The following is a 21,570-nucleotide window of genomic DNA, read 5'->3' as shown; positions in this document are numbered from 1 at the left end:
TGTGTGCTGTGGGCTGAGTGCTGGTTTCCAGCGGGCAGGACTGCGCGGATTGTGGAAGAACGTGTTCCCGAGGAACGAGGCGTGAGTTTGCGGTCAGGTGTCGGACGTTGGACAGTTATGTGGCTGGACGCTTTGGGGTTTGATTACCAGACGAGGCCAGTAGGGTTTTAATGGGTTTGGATAACCACCAGGAGCTCTGTACGGAATTAACAGTGATACAACAACTCTTCAAAACCTTCTGCAGTGGAAAGAGTTGGTCCTCCAGTAGTGAGGGAGGGGAGAGGTAACTGTAAACACTTGTGCCGCGCCTTTCCTGTTTACAGAAGCAAGAAGGCTGGGTGACTTGAGGTCATTTAGTGGAAGAGGATCGTTCTTGCCCACTTGCCTTGCTGTGGGGTGAGGAGTTTGTGTGTTACGTTTCAGTATAGTAATTGAGACTCATGATACTGACTATTTAAGAAACCAGTGAAGTTTATAGTGTTTTTATAAAGATTTCATCAAAGTTTTTTTTAACGTTTATTTATTTTTGAGAGAGAGATTGCGCGCGCACAAGAGGCAGAAAGAGGGAGACCGAGGATCCTAAGCAGGCTCTGCAGTGAGAGAGCAGAGCCGATGTGGGGCTGGAGCTCACCAACCATGAGATCATAACCGGAGCCAAAAAAGTCACTTAACTAACTCAGCCACCCAAGTGCCCCAAAGATTGTTTTTAAAATACAGTTGTGGCTCTTAAAAGGATCTATTTCAGTTGCCTAAAAAATACCCTTTTGTAAAGCCAGCTCATTTCATTGTAACAGTTTGTAAGTAAAGTTAGTGTTTTTGAAGAAAATAAAAGCCTTACACTTAAACTTCTGGTTATCTTTGGATTAATTCTCTATGATATAAATTTATGCCAGATAATTGAGTTTATTACATTTTGTTTTTACTTACGCTGGTTTTTAACTTTTGCATAGCTTAAAAAATTTTTTTTAATCTATGTTTGTTTTTGAGAGACAGAATGTGAACAGGGGAGGGGCAGAGAGAGAGGGAGACACAGAATCCGAAACGGGCTCCGAGCTGTCATCACAGAGCCCGATGGGGGGCTCGAACCTACAAACTGTGAGATCGTGACCTGAGCTGAAGTTGGATGTTTAACCAACTGAGCACCCCCCGCGCCCCTGAGTATTTTTGTTTCAATATCTGTCTTTTTAATGTTTATTTATTTATTAATGTTTATTTTATTTTAGAGAGAGAGAGAGGGGGAGAGTGAGCGAGCAGGAGAGAAGCAGACACAGAATCCGAAGCAGGCTCCAGGCTCTGAGCTGTCAGCACAGAGCCCAATGCGGGGCTCCAACCCATGAACTGTGAGATCATGACCTGAGCCGAAGTCAGGCGCTCAACTGACTGAGCCACCCAGGCGCCCCTACGTTTATTTATTTATTTAGAGCGAGAATACCAAGCAGGCTCTGTACTGCCAGTTCAGAGCTTGATGTGGGGCTCGATCTCATGAACTGCGAGATCTTGACCTGAACCAAAATCAAGAGTGAGTCATCCAACCGATTGAGCCACCCAGGCGCCCCCACGATTTTTTTTAAAGTTTATGTATTTTGAGGGAGAGAGAGAGAGTGAGCGAGCTCAAATACAAATGGGGGAGGGGCAGAAGGAGAGAGAATCCCAAGCAGGCTCTGCGATGTCAGCACAGAGCCGTATGAGGGCTGGAACCCAGGGTGGTGACCTTAGCCGAAACTAAGAGTCCAACGCTTAACCGACTGATCCGTACAGTTACCCCTAATTTTCATTAAGCATTTTAAACTCTCATTGCAACTTTTGGCTTAGAAATCATTGTTTAATTTTCTTACATGAAATATAGTTGACACACAGTGTTACGTTCATTTCAGGTGAACAAGAAAACATTTTTAAAAGGGCATTCATGATTTTAAATATTTGAACTTCTAAAGATAATTTGCACTGTGTTCTTCAAGACTCTTAAGTGTCGAGATGTACATTTCTTTAAGTTGGCAGGCTATTTTTCTCTCTGTTCCTTTGGGAAACACAAATGTTTGAGTATGTACCCTTGTCTACATAGAGCCCTTGCTTCTGTCTGGACCTAGACCTGAGGCCACAGATTGACCTCCTTGGGCTACTTCACTGTGGTTACAGGAAATAGGGGTGTGTTTGCATGTGGGCTGTACGTAAGTCTGTGCAGACACACCTCCGAGACATTACAGGTTTGGTCCCAGACCACCGCGGTAGAGGGACTGTTACAATAAAGTGAGTCAGATGAGTATTTGATTTCCTAGTGCTTCTAAAAGTTATGTTTACACCACATTGTAGTCTGTTCAGCGTGCAGTAGCATTATGTCTTAAAAAACCGACGTACATGCCTTAATTCAAAAGTATTTCACTGCTAAAAAATGCTAGCCATCATCTGAGTTTTAGTGATTTGTAATCACGGGTCACAGGTCACCATCACAAATACAATAATGGAAAAGTTCAAAATATTGCTAGAATTAGTAGAATGTGAAACCGAGACCTGAGCCAGCAAAGGTTGTGGAAAAATGGTGCTGACAGACTTGCTTGAGGCACGGTCACCACAGATCTTGGATTTGTGAGAAACGTAATGTCTGTGCAGCAAAATGAAACAAGGCGCGCCTGTCTATAGAAGAATGCCCTTCAGGGATCCCGACGCCCTTTTTCTGCACCACTAGAGCTAACCCAAGGGTGTGTGGGGTCACCAGCTGTTGGGCTGATGGTTCCTCTCTGGGAAAGAGGCCTGTGAAGACAGCAAGGATGATGCCTGGCCTTCTCAGAGAGGGTTTCCAACTTTTGGTGTTTGGAATACTTTTCCTTCTAACTTTTTACTGAAGTATGCCGTACTTACAGAAAAGTGCATGCACCCTGTCTTCACCTGATGACCTTCCAAACTGAACCTAGCACCCAGGTTAAGAAACTGAACATACCTGAGCATAATTGGACCATTGATGCCTGGCCATCCTTCCAGCCACTTAGATTAGTTTTGTCTCTGTACATCATTCTTGCTGATTTGTTTAAAAACACTTTTTTTAACGTTTGTTTATTTTTGGGGGAGAGGGGGGCAGTGCAAGCGGGGAAGGGGCAGAGAGAGAGAGAGGGAGACACACAATCTGAAGCAGCTCCAGACTCTGAGCTGTCAGCACAGAGCCCGACGCAGGGCTCAAACATATGAGTTGGGAGATCATGACCTGAGCCAGAGTCGGATGCTTAAGCGACTAAGCCACCCAAACTCCCCTTATTCCTGACTTTTTTTTTTTTTATTCAACATGATGTTTGTGAGATATTTTCCACATTGCTGCGTATCGCTATAGATCATTCTCATTGATGCATAGTGTTTTTGTGTGTGTGAATATATCACAATTAATTCAGTCCACCATTGAGGGGGGCATTTAGGTAGGTTCCCAGCTTCTGGCTATTAATGGTGTATGATCGCACTGCTGTGAAGAGTCGAATGCATGCCTTTGGTGAACATATGTTGTCATTTCTGCAAGGTATATCCGCCAAGGAGCAGAGTTGACGACTGTAGTACCTGGCGCAAACAGCTTTCCAGAGCGGTTCTGCTGGCTTGCCGTCCACCAGGTTGAGAGTTCCCAGGCCCTTACACCCACTTACTACTTGGTGTTTTCTACCACGTTGGCTGTTTTAGTTGGTGTTCATTGGACCATTAACAACCTGGTGTGTGATCTGGACTCACAGTGACCTTGACAGGATTTTAAGGGTTCAGCTTGTCTACAGGTGGGAGGAGGTCGTGGGAGACCTCAGGCCACCTTCTGGAAGTCCACGCCCCTGCTCCAGTCTGGAGTGTCCACACTTGCTGGGATTCCCGCTTGCAGCTGTCCTCCGGGAGGCGTGGACTTTATTGTTCTGTCCTCGCCTCTCCAGGTCAACAGCACCGGAGACAGGCGTGCAGGATGGGGAGGCCAGCGGTGAGTGTTAGTTAGCGAGAGGCAGGTGTTGGAAATGTGCCGTGGCGGCAGCTGGCCGACTTGTCATGGAACCAGGAGTTCAGGCGGAGCTGGCCTTCGGGAAGAAAGCCCTGCAGCAGGACGTTGGGGGGACTCCAGAGGCTCTTTATCGAGTTAGATGAGAGACTGGAAACGTGCTAGGTTGTGCACGTCGTGTGTGTGTGCACGCGCGTGTGCGCACGGCCCTGAGGAAGATAGTTGTGGCATGTGCAGACTGCGCCCGTGAGGTCAGAGCATCTGCGGGAGCTCTTAGGAACGGCTGCTCTCTTTGGACCCCTTGCTTTTGCCGGTTCGATCCCAGTCCCAGGGCGCTTAGCTGGGACCCCTTTGAGATGATTAACCGGCCTTTCTCACACTTCAGGATGCTTTGCGTGTGGGATGGAAAACGGATTCCGGGTCTATAACACTGATCCACTGAAAGAAAAAGAGAAGCAAGGTAAGGAGTGACTGACATTTCCTGGTTTCTCCTGTTTTCTAACCTTCAAAGAATCGACATGTCCCCTTACCGATGGGGGAGGGGCTGGTTTGGGAGGTAGCTAGGAGGTTCTTGGCCCTGCGTCAGCCTGGATGGGGCTGTCCTCTTCTTTCTTCAAGTTGCCACTAGTGCCCAGCTCTGTGGGGCCAGGATCCAGCGGTGATGCACCGGGTGTGGCCCCACGCTGGTTTCTCTGGCGAATGTGAACTTTGAAACTCGTGTGTGTCTGCCCTGTCTTCAGTCCTTGCTGGCTGTCCTGAAGAGCACAGTGTGCTTGATGCAGGCTGTCTTCACTCGTCCTGCTGAGCGTAAAATTGCAGACAGCTCACACGATGGTTGGATTCAGCACATGGGGTGCCCAACTCTTTATTTTTAAAATTTATTTTATTTTTTAAAATGTTTATTTTTGAGAGAGAGAGAGACAGCGCAAGCAGAGGAGGGGCAGAGAGAGAGGGAGACACAGAATCCAAAGCAGGCTCCCGGCTCTGAGCTGTCAGCTCAGCCTGATGTGGGGCTCGAACCCACAACCCGTGAGATCATGACCTGAGCTGAAGTCTGGCACTTAACCGACTGAGCCACCCAGGCGCCCCGATGCCTAACTGTTGATAAGTGACCACTTAGGAAATATTATCTGTAGCAACAAATTATAGTTGCTTCTGTTTACTTATTTCAGTGCCTTAAATTATGTTTTTGTGGAATACAAGTTTTCAGAAGCTTCTGAGTGAACTTAAATAGAATCAGGACTTCTATTGGTAATATTAAGATAATGGTCTTTTTACTGTTTGACAGGAAAAAATGTTAATTTTACAGGTCGAGTTTTTTTTCAGTTTTTCTTCCCCCAGTGTATTTTTCTTAAGCTTTTGGTGTCTCCTGGTCTTTACTTGCTGGGAGAATCAAGCACTGCCGACAGATGAACAAATCTCGGACAAATCATAGAAAATGAGAAACGTCCCTTTTTTTCCCTGCAGTTGGGGTTTTGGTTTTCGTTCATTGCAGATGCTAGATTTTTTGCCGCTAGAACTGTTCCTTATTTGTAAGAGGAAGTTCCTGTATCCTGGTGCTCCACGAGATAGCCCCCCTTCCATTTTCACAACTAATAACCCAACACCAAGGATTTCCAGAAATCTTTCCGGCAACGGAATCCCTTTGTCAAGTACAGTCTTTGTACGACTACGCTGCCATGTAAGACAGTAAGTGGTGCTTTATTGTCTAGGAGTTTATTTTATAAGTGGAGGTCTATGACTTTAATTTATTAGAGAAAGACAGTGTGGCTGGTAGGTAAGGGCTTAGATACCGGACCCTCCTTGTTGAGGTGGAATCTGGCTCTGCCCCCCTGACTAGGCGGCTGTGTGGCCTTGGGCAGGTGCCTCACCTTCTCCTGGCTTCACTTTCTTTGTGTGAAATTAAGGTGGTAACTGTCTACTTTCTAAGGTTTTGTGAAGATCACTGAATTACAAGGCTTAAGATGCACAGAGGAGTGCCTCGCACACATGTTTATTGCTGTGTAAGCTTGTGCTCATAATTTCTCAGCCCAGCAGTAGTGAGCTCTTAGAGAATGAATCCGCAAGAGGTCCAGGCCGGTGATGGGAGTCTCCTGGCAGCCTTCTAAGTCTCTGACTTTTACTTACTTTTGGTTGCTTAGTGAATTAAGACAACTCTCCTTTGTATGGATAAATAGTTACAAAGTACTTTGAAATAGTTCGACTTGCATATCTCAGGATACTTTTTAGAGTGACCCAGAAACTTGGAGTTCAAAGTTTCAAAGTTGAATCATTAGCAGTATATTGACAGCTGTCTCCTAATTGCTGAAACTTTTATAACAGATTCAGGATTTCTTATAAAAAGGTAGACAGGAACCATCTAAGAGTCTGAGTTCTAGAAGGGTTTGCTGTTGTCGTTCGTGCTGACGGCATGTATCATTCCCTCTTGCTGCTCTGCTGAACTATGGGACAGCTTTTGGATGGTGCATCTTATTTATTTATTTATTTATTTATTTATTTATTTATTTATTTAAAAAACTTTTTTGGGGTGCCTGGGTGGCTCAGGCGGTTGAGCGTCCGACTTCGGCTCAGGTCATGATCTCACAGTCTGTGAGTTCGAGCCCCGAGTCGGGCTCCATGCTGACAGCTCAGAGCCTGGAGCCTGTTTTGGATTCTGTGTCTCCCTCTCTCTGACCCTCCCCCGTTCATGCTCTTGTCTCTCTGTCTCAAAAATAAATAAAACGTTAATAAAAAAAATTTTTTTTAAACTTTTTTAGCGCTTATTTATTATTAAGAGAGACAGCGTGAGCATGGGAGGGGCAGAAAGAGGGGGAGACACAGAATCTGAAGCAGGCTCCAGGTTCCGAGCTGTCAGCACAGAGCCCGATGCAGGGCTTGAACCCACAAACCGCAAGATCATGACCTGAGCCAAAGTCAGACACTTAACTGACTGAGCCACCCAGGTGCCCCTATTATTTATTTTTAAGTTTGTTTGTTTTCAGAGAGAGAGAGAGAGTGCAAGCATGAGGGAGAGGCCGAGAGAGGAAGAGAGAAACCCAAGCAGACTCCATGCTGTCAATACAGAGCCCGATGTGGGGCTTGAACTCACGAACTGTGAGATTATGACCTGAGCTGAAATCAAGAGTCTGATGCTTCACCAACTGAGCCACCCAGGCTCCCCTTCAAGGTGTATTTTAATGAAGCCACCCCACCCCTGTGCACTTGTCGGTTGGTCTGCTGTTACATTTCTGGCAACTTACAACTCAACAGAAAACAGGCTGGACCTTGTTCCTGTTTTATCTTGGTGGTTTCCTTTCCTCAATGAGGAGGAAGGAAGTGTGCCTGAATTTTAGTGGTCACACCCTCCCCCCCCCCCCCCCATTGGGGCTGTCGGCCTTACCTCCAGTGTGACTGGCACTGACTAGGTGAGACTGGCCCTGCCCTGGCCCTTCCAGGTGTGCCCACTGCTGGCAGGGACTGGGAGCTTTCCCCTCCCCCCGTCCCTCCCAGGCGTGTGTTGTAGGTGCTGCGTCTCACACCTGGAGTGACGGGTTTGCGGCTCTGCTTCATTCCAGGAAGGCCGTGGGGCCCCGGGGAGGGTGTTCATAATAATGCTGTGGGGTCCCAGTGTAGGACTCGGATTCACATCTGAGCGTATGCTAGAAAGAAGGTTCAAGAATGATAAATTTGGATAAAATATGGTACCCAGTGAGTGATTTATAGAGACACGGAGTACTAGTGAAAAGTTACCTTCACTATTCATTTGGAAACACAACTGTCCCGCACTGTGGAAATGATTGGAACCTGTACAGCTCATGCTTAGCGAGCTTGCACAGTCTGCAAGGTGGGCAGAGGGCTCAGAGGATTTCCCGTCTGCAGTGCCGCCCGCTGTTCCCTCCCTGTGACCAGTGTTCACACATGTGATGTTGGCAGCCGTAAGTGGGGAAGTAGAGAGGAGACAGAGACCTAGAAAGAACACCACGTGCCTGAGGTGGAGTGCAGGTGAGGGCTGCTTGTGTTTGGGCCCCGTGGGTGGTGGTCAGATGCCTTCCAGTGTCTGGTGCTACGCTGGGGCTGGGGGTACAGTCGTGAATAGGAGTGTGGCCCACCAAGTATCTGGGAATAAGAGGTGACCTGTTGTGCACAATTCCTGACGTTACCCAGTCCAGCAGCCTGCCTGACCTGACAGTGTGTCGGGGCCTTAATCCTTGCTTTTGTCTAATGTCACAGAAGTTCACATGGACTTCGTGCTCATGTGGTCACCCCAGCACGTCCCGAGATGAAGGGCCTAGAGGGAAACGGGAGGCACAGGAAGTGGAGGGGGGTGAACCGATTACCATGAGAGGGGTGTTAGCAAGTTAGCGTGTAGCTTTGCTGAAGGCGTGGAGAAGCAGACCTTTCCATGACCTTGCTTCATAACCTTAACGGTACAGTTTAAGTTGGTAGGATCTTTTTGTAATTTAGCCAAATGTGTTCATTTCACATATTTGACTCATTAATTATACCTAAAGGATTTTATCTGAAGGGGAAAAATTAGAAAAAGGACACCAGATGCTTGTATAAATATATTACAGTTAACCCTGAACAACACGGTTAGGGGTGATGACACACACACACCCCACTCCCCCCTATAATCGAAAATTTGTATGTGCCTTTTGACCCCCCAAAAAACTTAACTGATAATAGTCTACTGTTGACCAGCAGCCTTACTGGTAACATAAAGTCAATTTAACACATATTTTGTACATCATATGCATCCTGCACTGTATTCATACAGTAAAGCTAAGAGAAAAGAAAATGTTAACTGAGAAAATCGTAAGAAGGGCTCAGTCAGTAGAGCATCCAACTCTTGATCTCATGATCATGAGTTTGATCCCCACATTGGCTGTAGACATCACTTAAATAAATAAAACTTAAAAAAAAAATCATGAGAGAAAATACATTTACAGTATCTGACTGTATTTATAAAAAAAAATCTGCATGTAAGTGGACCCATGCAGTTCAATCCCATGTTGCTCAGCATCAAATAGATAGTTCGTCCTTTCTAGGGTTTCTACGAGGCCTTGAACTTTACAAGAGTGAGCTGACGAGCTTAGGAATCATCTTGAAAAGCCATGACTGAGCAGGTAGAAGTTGATCTTGTGTTAACTTCTGACTTTCAGAGGCTCTGATTCCTCACTTGCCCTCTGCTGTGCCCTCACGGTGCCAGGAGCTCCGGTCCTTGCTGACCAGAGTGGAGAGCTGGAGAGAACTGGATGGGCTGGTTGTGTTCTGTAATAGAAACGGTCCAGGGGCGCCTGGGTGGCTCAGTCGGTTGAGCGTCTGACTTCAGCTCAGGTCATGATCTCGCAGTTTGTGAGTTCAGGCCCCGTGTCGGGCTCTGTGCTAACAGCTCAGAACCTGGAGCCTGCTTTGGATTCCGTGTCTCCCTCTCTCTCTGTCCCTCCCCCACTAGTGCTCTATCTCTATCAAAAATAAACGTAAAAAAAAAAAAATGGTCCAGAGTGGGGTTTGCTTCTGTGAGCCCCAGACTCTCAGCAGGTCCCCATCGCCTTCCCTGAGCGAGCGTTGTTCGTCCTCTTCTGTTGTGGAGGAGTTCTGAAAATCCGCTGGCAGTTTCCTCTTCATGTAATTCACAGACATTTTTGAGCATTTGAGACTTCAGTGGAAGAGGTGTTTAAAGTGGTAAACTGCTGGGGCGCCTGGGTGGCGCAGTCGGTTAAGCGTCCGACTTCAGCCAGGTCACGATCTCACGGTCCGTGAGTTCGAGCCCCGTGTCGGGCTCTGGGCTGATGGCTCGGAGCCTGGAGCCTGTTTCCGATTCTGTGTCTCCCTCTCTCTCTGCCCCTCCCCCGTTCATGCTCTGTCTCTCTCTGTCCCAAAAATAAATAAACGTTGAAAAAAAAAAAATTAAAAAAAAATAAATAAATAAAGTGGTAAACTGCTTTTGTATGAAAGCAATTAGTGTGTTTTCTTAGAGCTTAGATGTCTTGCTGCCCCTTAAAATACGAGTTTAGACATTTCATACATTTTGGTGCATTGGCTTGTTAGGGTGCTGTGTGCTCCGCACTTAGAGCAGAAGCGTGGCTCATGGGGACCGGCTGCGGAGAGGAGTCCAAAGCCCCCAGTTCGCTCCCTGTCCCCACCAGCCACCCATCTGGTCGCTGACAGCAGTCAGAGATCTCTGTACAGACACATACAGTCAGATATGTAAATGCCGACTGCTACATCTGCACGGTTTACTTGTCTCTTTTTAAATTGTAAGATCCACGTACTAACTTGTTTTTACTATCATTTCAGAATTTCTAGAAGGAGGAGTCGGCCATGTTGAAATGTTGTTTCGCTGCAACTATTTAGCCTTAGTCGGTGGTGGGAAAAAGCCAAAATACCCTCCTAACAAAGGTAAAGTGGTTGTGTGCTTCCTAACCATGCTTCATGTGTAGTGATGTCTGGAACTGTCTAGAACATCTTTGTGTTTGTGGCTATGTTTGCTCTTTCCTGGTAGCCTGTGAAGTATGAAGGACTGGTCGCTAACAAGAATCATCTAGAAAGAGTGAGTCTTGTCTCCGCCACTCCCAGGGGAAGTGTGTGACAAGGGTCACTTGTTCTCATCAACAAAAAGCACATGCTTGTTGATTAACGTCGGCTAAATACGTACGGTCGTGCTGTGCCTCTGGACCCCATTTTGTTCAGAGCATTCAGCTGTGGGTTGGTATCCTAAATGTTACGAGTTCTTTTTAAAGCAAAGTGTAGTAAGGTTATTTTTCCTACAAAGAGCCACTGACTCACAGAAACATTGATTTTGTTGCCATGTAGAACAAAAACCACCTTGGCCCTTGGCTCTAGGTTGAAGGGTGTTGTTTTGATGTGTGTGTAAACCTGTGTGTATATGTGTATGTGTAAGTCTGTGTGTGTATGTAAACCTGTGTGTGTGTGCGCGTGTGCGCAAAGAAATGGGAGTGTAAAAGTCTGGCTTTAAAGTTTATTTTTGAGAGAGAGAGAGAGAGACAGAGACAGAGCACAAGTGGGGGAGGGGCAGAGAGAGAGGAAGACACAGAATCCGAAGCAGGCTCCAGGCTCCGAGCTGTCAGCATAGGTGATGAGAACCTGACCTGAGCCGAAGTCGGACGTGTAACCGACTGAGCCACCCAGGCGCCCTGTGAAATTTTGAGTAAAATTTAAATTTACTTTTTGTAGAGTGCTGAAGGCATTTTTTAAAAAAGAACTTGGTCTGTTTACGCTTTTGTAAGATTAAGAATTTTTTGTCAATAATGTCGAAATTACTTCCTGAATTTACTCTTAATACTTTCATAGTTACACATTAAGACACATGGTGTTAAAACGTGAAGGATGTTTGTGAAACACAGTAAGACAGGACTGGAGCAGACTGGTGGCCACAGTGTGACCGGGAGAGTTCTAGCTGAGACTGCACGGTGCTTGCTGTTCAGGCAGATCAGGGAGGCTTTTTTTGCTTTTTTGAGTCAGGAGCTCAGAGGATGGAAGAAGAACTCCAGAATTAGTGGATGTACCTTTTGCTGTCGGGAACTATATTAAAAGACAGACATGCAAAATCCTGCACAGAACGTTTCAGATTTCCGGCACACCAGGAAGGCAGCTCACAACCCTTGGAGGCCGTGGGGAATTGAACGTCAACCCAGGTCTTTGGATTTTTCTCACTGCTCAGGGCGTTGGGTCTGGTCACTTTCCTTTTGTGAGTGAGAAATCAAGCTGCTGGCCCTAGGCCTTTCTCATGCTGTTTCCAGAAATTTTTTTTTTTAACTTTGTTTTATTTATTTATTTTTGATAGAGAGCACAAGCAGGGGAGGGGCAGAGAGAGAGAGAGAGAGAGAGAGAAAGAGAGGACCCCAAGCAGGCTCTGCACCGTCAGCACAGAGCCCAATGTGGGGCTCAACCCACGAACCTCGAGATCATGGTCTGAGCCGAAATCAAGAGTCAAACGCTCAACCAGTGAAGCCGCTGAGGCACCCTGAGAAATTTCTGAAAATAGAGTTCATGTGGATTTGTGACACCCTTGATGTGGCTCATCTTTGGGTTCTGTCTGGTTTGGGCCAGAGGCTTTTTGGTGTTAGGTTGCAGACCAGGGAAAGTTTACTTTTGACCTGCTTTATGAGTTCAAGAGTAGACATGCCCTTTTCCCAGGAGGCTGTTCTTTCAGTGAGGTGAGTCCATTGACTGAGCTTCTGTCCCACTTAACGTGCTGCTGCTTCGTTGCCCTTTGAGGAGGAGCCCAGTGTCAGGATTTGTTAAATGAAGGGATTTACCAATCCAAGATGGTATTTGAAAGGAGTAAGAACAGAAATCTGCTTCAGTTTTGAATGGTTAGTTTTGTTTTTGTTTTTGTTTTAAATTTTTTTTTTTTTAATTTTTTTTTTTTCAACGTTTATTTATTTTTGGGACAGAGAGAGACAGAGCATGAACGGGGGAGGGGCAGAGAGAGAGGGAGACACAGAATCGGAAACAGGCTCCAGGCTCTGAGCCATCAGCCCAGAGCCTGACGCGGGGCTCGAACTCATGGACCGCGAGATCGTGACCTGGCTGAAGTCGGACGCTTAACCGACTGCGCCACCCAGGCGCCCTGTTTTAATTTTTTTTTAATGTTTATTTATTTTTGAGACAGACAGAGCATGAATGGGGGAGGGGCAGAGAGAGAGGAAGACACAGAATCGGAAGCAGGCTCCAGGCTCTGAGCCATCAGCCCAGAGCCCGACGCGGGGCTCGAACTCACGGACTGTGAGATCGTGACCTGAGCTGAAGTCGGATGCTCAACCGACTGAGCCACCCAGGCGCCCCATTGAATGGTTAGTTTTAACCTCTTCATTAGTGAATAATTTGACAAAAGTTTGGTAGTTCTACGTGTTTTCTCTTGATTTGAAATTGAGGTTACTGAGTCCCTCTGGCAAAACTTCCGTGTGAATTCCACCTCCAGGATGCGAGCTGGCCATGGTGTCAGGACCTCGGGGGAGACATTCCTTCCCTTCCACTCTTGGCCCGCCCGTGACCTACTGAGAAAGCTTACTTTCCCTCACCTCACACCCTTCCTAGACAGCTTTGCAAGAGACCGATGGAGGAGATGGAGACTGTCTGTGTACCCCTACCTCTTCCCCGGCACAGGGCTGGCCGCTCTCTGTCTCCTCAGAGGTCTGGATGTGTCCTTGGCCCTGGGGATGCAGACGGCTAGTACATCATAAAGCACCGCGGTGTGAGAAGAAGCAGGCACGGTGGGGTGGGGGTGAGAGAAATCCCTGGCCCTGCTTTTTTATCTGTTCAAACTGAAGCCTTTCTTTTCTCGATTCAGGTGTGTGTCTAGCACCTGAGCAGTAACTGTGGGTGGACTTGCTTTTGGCTCAGTCCAGTGGAACCGAGGGTGGGGGAAGTTCACCTGAAAACTAGGCGCGGTTGGCAGAGGAGGTGTGTGTGCGTGTCTGTGCGTACATGTGCATGTGTGCGTGCGTGTCTGTGTGCGTCCGTGTACACAAGGGCGGGGGAGGGAGATCGGCTGCAGGGGGTGGTGTGGAGCCGGCCGGGTACTGGAAGGGAAGGGGGGGGTGGTGCGTGAACACCCTGCTACCAGAGACAGCGTGGCGAGTGGTGGAGCGCAGGCGTCCGGCCGTGTGTGACCGGGCACCAGGAGAGCGGCACGTCCACCTGCTCGGAGATGAATGAGGGGGAAGGACCCCTTCAGAGTGCCCTCCCTTTATTGGTGTACCCATAAGTTCTCTCTGAAATTTCAGTGATGATCTGGGATGACCTGAAAAAGAAGACTGTTATTGAAATAGAGTTTTCTACAGAAGTCAAAGCAGTCAAACTGCGGCGAGATCGGTAGGTTTGCTAAGTTTTAAAAGTGGATTAGTTGCTTTCTCTGGAAACGTCTAAAATGCTTCATACTGAAGGAAAAAGTGTGTTTAGGAAAACGTCGTCTTCAGATGTGATGATGGTAGTTCATGACCAAAGGACGTAGGGTTATTTGTATTGCTGCAAAGAAGGTGTGAGTTTTATGGGTTTCCAGGGCTGGCATAGAAGCGGTTTGTCAGCAGACAAAGCCGGCAGTCCCCGGTGGTGCTCAGGCCTTCAGAGACCTGTCCCCGTTCAGCATGTTCCCACTGGGAACCAGGGGGAGCCTGGACTTGCCCCCTTCTGAGTCCAGCTTTTCCAAAGGCTGCCTCAGTAAATGTCCCCTTTGAAGGTAAAGGAAAATTGGGAGACTCCCCAGTGAGAAGGTGACGTTGATCTTACCTGTTGGAAGTCGCTTCTCTGAGCAGTTGTCCTCGTGGCCCTCAGGAGAACAGAGAAGTTCTTACTGGAGTTTCATTAATTTGGATCTTAATGTGGTAGGATTCATATCCTCAGTGTGGGAGGGCAGAGGTGCTGAACAAAGTGAATGCGATAGCGACTGTCAGACCTGGACTCTTAGGTTTGTGACCTCCAGGAATGTTGGTCTCTAGGGCCCTTTAATAATGCAAATACTGGAGCCAAATAGGGATCTTTCCAACATTTTAAATTGTCAAGACAGATCTAAGAGCGTCTAGAGAAATGATTTCTGCCCTGTGATTGCTACTTGGTTCTTACTCTGGGTGAAATATTATCCAAAAAATGTCTTTAAATCTCAGAAAGGTCCGTTGGGCAGCCTGCAGCCAGGTAGGAGGCTCTCATTCGTCAGCGCCTGCCACACCCCTCGGTGCTCACTGGTGACCTCCAAAGATCACACCTGCAAAGGGTTCTGATTCAAGAGGGATACTTTCGTATGTGGTGTTTGTTCTAAGCTTCAAAATGATAAGAACAGAAGTCACAGGATGCTTGAGTTTCACTTTTGGGAATAGGAATCTTGATTGTTTTTTTCTTTCCAGAATTGTGGTTGTTTTGGACTCCATGATTAAGGTGTTTACATTTACACATAATCCCCATCAGTTGCATGTCTTTGAAACCTGCTATAACCCTAAAGGTAAGAAATTCAGAGTCAGCAATGGGAATCGGCTTCTTCACGTTCCGTCCAGGTGGACGCAGACCTGTGCTTGGTGCCCTGTCCTCCGGCCGGTCTTTATTTGAGTGGCATTGCTCTGGTGAGATGGGTCCTGAGGCACATCGGGCGAACCCTGACGGACACAGGCTCCTCTCTTTTTCCTTCTTCACCCTCTCCCTCGGTCCACTCCACCTCCTCCTGGAAGGCTCTCCCGGCCACGTGCTCGCTCCAGAGACTGGCCTGGTAGGCAGTGCCTCTGAGACCCTCTTGTATCACAGTCATGGGGCAGGGGAGTGGGGGGAGTGGAGGTTGAGGGATTTTTTTCACGGTCGTTGCCAGCCATTCAGGAGCTCCTTGGTGGGCCGCGGTTTTGGGGTTTTACTGAGTTCTGAGGGACTTTCTTCCCTCCTTTGTTTTGGAGCAGGGATTACAGGTGACTGACTTTGCTATTCGTTATAGCATCTTAATTTCTTTTTAAAATTTTTAGGTTTTTTAAATTCTAGCTTTATTGAGGTCTAATACACGCAAAACTCATTCATTTTTTTTAATGTTTATTTTTGAGAGGGGAGGGTGCGGAGGGAGACAGAGAATTGCAAGCAGGCTCGCGCCATCAGCACAGAGCCTGACATGGGGCTCGATCTCACAAACCTGGGGATCATGACCTGAGACGAAATCAAGAGTCAGGTGCTTAACCGACTGAACCACATGGTCGCCCCTAAAGCTCACTCATTTCAAGTTTATTATTTGGTAATATTTAGTCATTGTAATCACTTGTGTAACTACCACCAGAGTGCAGACAAACCAGTACCGTCACCCAAAAGCTTTTCTTCAGGCGGTCCCCTTGCCCACCTGTCCTTCCAGTTGTGCCTTTTCAGATGCGCTTGGTGTCTTACGGTACTTTTTGGATGCCTCCATGTGTTCAGTAGATATGCTTGTTTTCCTTGCTAAGTAACATTCCATAGTGTGGACATCCCAGATTGTTTATCCACACCAGTGTGTTGGCTGTTACGGACGGAAGTTGCTGTGAGTATTCACGTACGAGTCTTTGCGTGGAGGTAGAGTTTTATTTCTCTTGGCTAAATACTGAAGAGCACTGTGGCGGGGTCCTGCTGTAGTTACAGTCTGGCTGTGTCTTCTGGTGTCCCCACTGGTGATCCAGGAGAGCTCCAGCTGGAGCGGGCCTTGCCTCGGCACGGCACGTGTCTGTGTCCCTCTTTGTAACCTGGGGCTGGTAATGGTGTCTCCCGGGGTGTCCTCTACATTTCTCTGAGGAAGGTGATGTGGCTTATCGCCATTCTGGTATCTTTTATGAGGGATCTTCACTTCCTCTCCTCACCTTCTGAGTTGTAGTTCTCTGTACGTTCTAGATAAGGCTCTTTGTTACCACTTCTGCAGATAACTTCAGCTGGTCTGTGGTTTTGTGCAAAACAAAGGTTTTCATTTACATGTTCTTCTAGGAACTTTAGATCTTAAGTTACATCTTTAATCCATTTTTTGTGTATGGCATGAGGCACAGGCCCAGATTTGTATTTTTCGATGTGAATATCCAGTTTCTAGTGCCATTTGTTAAGAAGACTTTTTTTTTTGTCACTCACGTAAGTGTAAGATTTTTCTGGATTCTTTATTCTGTTCCAGTGGTATGTCTTTAAGCCAGTACCATACTGCTTTGATTTCTGCAGCTCTAAAATAATTCTTTTTTTTTTTTTTTTTTTCAACGTTTATTTATTTTTGGGACAGAGAGAGACAGAGCATGAACGGGGGAGGGGCAGAGAGAGAGGGAGACACAGAATCGGAAACAGGCTCCAGGCTCTGAGCCATCAGCCCAGAGCCCGACGCGGGGCTCAAACTCACGGACCGCGAGATCGTGACCTGGCTGAAGTCGGACGCTTAACCGACTGCGCCACCCAGGCGCCCCTAAAATAATTCTTAAAATTAGGTAGTGTAGGTTTTCCGATTTTGTTCTTGTTTTACAAGAAAATTTGGCTACTCTTTGGCCTTGCTGTTCCTTATAACTTTCAGTATCACCTTTCTTCAGGAAGCCTGCAGAGGCTGTAATTGTGACCACGCGACCCTGCATGGGGACGTAGGTTGTGGCTGTGACCGCAGTAGATCAGATCAGGCTCTCTCCGTCTGTCAGACCTTTGGTTTTCTTTTACATCGTGTTGCAGTGTCTCATACAGGCACTGTTAAACTTATCCCCAAGTTTTTTGGTTGTTTTATGCAATTGTTAATGGAGGTTTTAGATTTCACAGTTTTGTATTGTCAGTAGCTGGCACCATGGAAGACAGACATTGGACAGAGTTTATTCAAGAACAAGTTCAGCAGATGTTTCCAGTTAAGAGGCGGCCTCACAGGAGTTAGTTTTGTCTTCTGATACACCCTTTACAGTGAAAAGATTTTATGATTCTGACATAAATGGAAACCCATAGAGAAGTCTTACTGTTTTTTCTTGAGAGCTACAGGGCAGAGAGCAAGTTTTATTTGGGGAAAGTGGTGGCTTTTAGAGTCATGAGTCCCTGATGGGTTTTCTCCGTCTCCGATCAGGCCTCTGCGTCCTGTGCCCCAACAGTAACAACTCCCTCCTGGCCTTCCCGGGCACCCACACGGGCCACGTGCAGCTCGTGGACCTGGCCAGCACCGAGAAGCCGCCCGTGGACATTCCTGCCCACGAGGGCGTCCTGAGCTGCATTGCTCTCAACCTGCAGGGAACAAGAATTGCAACCGCATCTGAGAAAGTAAGCGTGTGTCCCTTCCTTGATGGAGCCGAGTGCCTGCCGCAGCGGCCCTTGCACTCCGGGGACCTGACTTGTGGGCCCCGCCGAAAATTGGCCCTTCCCTGTGGGTTCTCGGCCACCTTCTCTCAGGAATCACGTTGCAGTTGAAAAGCCTTTTACTTGGTGAAGCCTCCTCTGTTTGGCAGCAGTTAGCGTTAGTTTTTCCAGCTGGCCACGGGAGTCCTGGTGAGGGTGGCATCTCTAGGCACAGAACTGACCGCTCCAGGAACAGGTCAGCCTGGCTGTGGCAGTCGCTTAGGCATCTGCCAGGGCGGGAGATGCGGGGGGTTAGTGGAGGGCTGGTGCCCAGGGGGCTGGCTCCTACCCGGTGCTCTCGGGCTGGACAGCTACCAACGAATTCTCCAGCAGGACAGAGGGAACCGGTTGAGTTTTACATGTGGGGGGGTTTGGGAAGGGCTTGTATGGGCTGATGGGTTTGTGAGTATGATACTCGTCTCAAAAAACTAAAAAGTTGTGAATGACAATAAAACGCTTCACTGTTTTTCAAAGGGGACCCTTATAAGAATATTTGATACTTCATCAGGGCATTTGATCCAGGAACTGCGAAGAGGATCCCAAGCAGCTAATATTTATTGGTAAGAAGGCCCATCACTGCCCGGGGTCGACCTCATCGATACGGGGCCTGTGTGGCTGAGGGAATCAGGACTAAAGCCCATCACTGCTCCGGCTTCTCTCTAAGATAAGCTGTGGTCTTTTAAGGCAAACACCGGAGCCCTTGTTAGCTCCCCTGTAGTCACTTGGGTGCCCTGTGGTGTTGGTGGCACTGCGGTGGCAGTCCCCCGCGTGGGTGGTTCTTTCTTTGCATTTGTGGCCTTGGCAGGTGCTGAGCAGCATTCGGGTCTGTGAGATAAACATGGACTTCATACATGAACTCAGGGCGTGTGTCCATGCAGCCCCGCGGTGGCGGGCCCTCCTGTCTGCTCTCACAGCCCTTCCAACCGGGGGGGGGGGAGGGGGGCGGCAGCAGGGCCTCAGGGTGGGTTTACGGGAAGCCCCTTCCCCTCCATGTCACCCAAGGAGGGGCCCAGCTGTGGCACGCTGGGTGGTCCCACGGAGAGCACCGGGGCGGGGGTGGCGGGTGGGGGTGCTGGTGCTTCACATTGCTCTCCGGAATTCATTCCGGAAGGCTCAAGGCACCAGCTCGCGTGCTGTGGCGCTGTGGTTGGGGCCGGACTCCGCTGCATCCACACGAAACCAGAGCTTCATCTGATTTCTCTGCAGCATCAACTTCAATCCGGATGCGTCCCTCATCTGCGTGTCCAGTGACCACGGCACAGTGCACATTTTTGCTGCCGAAGATCCAAAAAGGAATAAACAGTCCAGGTAGGTTTCCCAGAGCTGAAAGGACTGGTCCCTCCCTCAGGCACATTCGGAACGAAGCCCCGATCCACCACCCACCTGACACCCTGAGTGCGGGCAGTGCGGGCCACGTGCACACGGGTACAGCATAGGGCTGTAAGTGCATTTTTCTGGAGGATTTTCTTTTCTCTGGCTTACTTTATTGTGAGAATACAGTAATACAACGTACAAATCGTGTTAATTGACTTGTTATCGGTAAGGCTTCTGGTCGCCAGTAGGCTCTGAGTTAAATTTTGTGGGAGTCAGAAGTTATACCCAGGATTCCGACTGCTGGGGGCTGGTGTCCCTAACCCGCTCACTGTTCAAGTGTCCGCAGTACCTGATGCTAAAAGGGACATCGCTGCTTGCTTGTCTTTAGCTGCTTAGTGTGTGACCAGGATCCAGTCACCTTTCCTGTGGTTTAGAACTCGGACCTGTGCCCTGGCGGCTATTGTCACGTTCAGCAAATCCGTTCAGTGGCCGCAGACACCTGCACCTTCTGGTGCTGATGGTTTCCGGGTTTATCTTAAGCCGTTGGGAAGCGCTTAGTTTTTTCATGCGAGAAGTAAAACGAAAAGGAAAAGTAGAATTTAAAGTATCTGGGTTCGGGCTGTATGGGAGCCATGTTTCACCTTCGTCATGGAAACATAACTGCCTTTTCTCTCCTCCCTTTTCTGTGTCCCCTCACCTCCTAGTCTGGCCTCAGCCAGTTTCCTTCCAAAGTACTTCAGTTCCAAGTGGAGTTTTTCCAAGTTTCAGGTTCCCTCAGGCTCTCCGTGCATCTGTGCCTTTGGAACAGAGCCAAATGCCGTCATCGGTAAGTGGTCCTTGGCGCTGGCTGGCCCGTGCTCGCTCTCCTGGGGCGCAGGGGTCCCACTCAGGGTCTGCACAGCTGTGTAGGGGGACACCAGCCCCCTGCCCTCTAGGGTTTCCCAGGAAGATGTGGGGGCAAGGTTTTCCCCCTCCGCACGTAAGTGGGAAACACAAACCACCCTAGAGCAGGTTGGGTTCCTGGCCACGTGTGTGCTCAGCCAGGAACGGGGTCCCTTGTCACCCACAGTCACCCTGAGCGGCTGCTCAGAGCAGGGCCGTTCACAGTTCCTCTCAGTGAGGTCTGTTTGCTTTGAACTTTGAGGGAAGAAACACATGAGTAAAACGGTCTCCTTCTGTCTCAGCGATTTGTGCAGACGGCAGCTACTACAAATTCCTATTCAACCCCAAGGGGGAGTGCATCCGGGACGTCTACGCGCAGTTTCTAGAAATGACCGATGACAAGCTGTGACTCTCCGTCAGGAGTGCAATCAACAGCCACGGCCGACCGCCGCCAAAGCGCTGAGTGTGCCCTTCAGACTCCCGGGGCTGGTGCCGGCGGCAGGACTGCCCGGGGACCTTGGTCCTGAAGCCATTCTGTGGTTGTCTGTTTTCCTGAGCAGGGTTTCCCATTTCCAGTATTAAAGAAGGAATAATCATCGAGGCAGCGTAGACACTCACGTGGCTGTGAGCAGCCCGGGCCCGGCTGCTGGCCTGTTTCCTTTAGTTCAGCTGTGATGCTTTCGTGCTTCCGCCGCGCCCCCCGCCTCTTCCCCCCGTGCACCTGGGGGCTCCGTACACACATAGGGACTGGGTTGAGAAAACGGTGGACAAATCGAAATTTGTTTTGGCAACAGATTCCGTCATTGTTACTGAGTCTGTAGTGGGGAAATGAGCAACTGTGTAAATGTTAGTTCTTACATTACAACCAGATTTTTCAATAGAGTAATAATACCAGCAGCTTGCCTTAGAAAAGGAGAAGGGGATTCCTTCTCCTGTCTGAACACGAAGAGACACAGCCGTGTTGGAGAACACAGGGTGGGCATCTCCCTGTGAGCCCGCGTCCTGGTCTCCGTGCCTGTCGTGAGCCTGTGGCGTGGCTGTGCGCGTGCTTGTGCCCGCGTCCCTGTCTTTCTGTCGGGATGGAGGCAGGAGCAGCGCACTCTGTGTGCCCTGCGGTCTCCTGAGTGTCCCTCTTGTGTGTCGGGAGCAGTAACGTGTAGACTTTCAGAATCAGTCCCCGAGAAAAGCGTCACGGAATCCGGAGGAGGTGGAGGGAAGCGTTGGGCATCTGGGCAAAGCAGGCCTCGTCTGGGCAGGAGCAGGAGACCCTGGCCGTCGCCTCGGGTCGGTCGGTCGGTCGTTGGGGAGAGTAGCAGTACACTAACGGGAAGGAAAGGCACGCGGTACCGTTTTCTAACGTGGTAACTAACACAGGTTATGGGCTCTATGTTGTTAGTACTCCCAGAAGTATGTATTTAATTTGCTGAAATTCCCTTTCAAGAAACCTAACTTCACGGTTTTGATTTCAGGTAGCAAACGTCTGCGGGAGCAGCTCTCTGTTCTGCCTGTTCTCTTACTGTCATGTAATCAACTAACTTTGTATGTGGGTTTCAGTGTAAAGTATGCATGTTATACTTTTGTGTGTATTTAATCATGAAATTTAATTTTGCACTTATTTGTAATGTTTCTTTTAAATAAAAGTGACTAATTTTGTCGTA

The 21,570-nt window shown here is 48.4% G+C and overlaps 1 protein-coding gene across 3 annotated transcripts in view; it reads left to right on the top strand.

Moving 5' to 3' along the window:
- The window catches only part of WDR45B (WD repeat domain 45B), a 24,274-nt gene extending 2,704 nt beyond the window's left edge, over nt 1-21,570 (top strand). Inside the window, exons 2-10 of one of the 3 annotated variants that reach the window (XM_023244391.2) lie at nt 4,335-4,409; nt 10,229-10,330; nt 13,681-13,768; nt 14,794-14,888; nt 17,451-17,641; nt 18,191-18,276; nt 18,923-19,024; nt 19,735-19,856; nt 20,215-21,570. In XM_023244391.2, the coding sequence (XP_023100159.1) occupies nt 4,335-4,409; nt 10,229-10,330; nt 13,681-13,768; nt 14,794-14,888; nt 17,451-17,641; nt 18,191-18,276; nt 18,923-19,024; nt 19,735-19,856; nt 20,215-20,321 (968 nt within the window). In that variant the 3' untranslated portion in view covers nt 20,322-21,570. The remainder of the gene's footprint in view (nt 1-4,334; nt 4,410-10,228; nt 10,331-13,680; nt 13,769-14,793; nt 14,889-17,450; nt 17,642-18,190; nt 18,277-18,922; nt 19,025-19,734; nt 19,857-20,214) is intronic. The other 2 variants (XM_023244392.2, XM_023244393.2) reach the window with 2 other exon arrangements.

This window comes from Felis catus, chromosome E1 (assembly GCF_018350175.1).
Source record: "Felis catus isolate Fca126 chromosome E1, F.catus_Fca126_mat1.0, whole genome shotgun sequence".
Classification (NCBI taxonomy): Eukaryota; Metazoa; Chordata; class Mammalia; order Carnivora; family Felidae; genus Felis; species Felis catus.
This window is presented reverse-complemented; position numbering and strand designations above follow the sequence as displayed.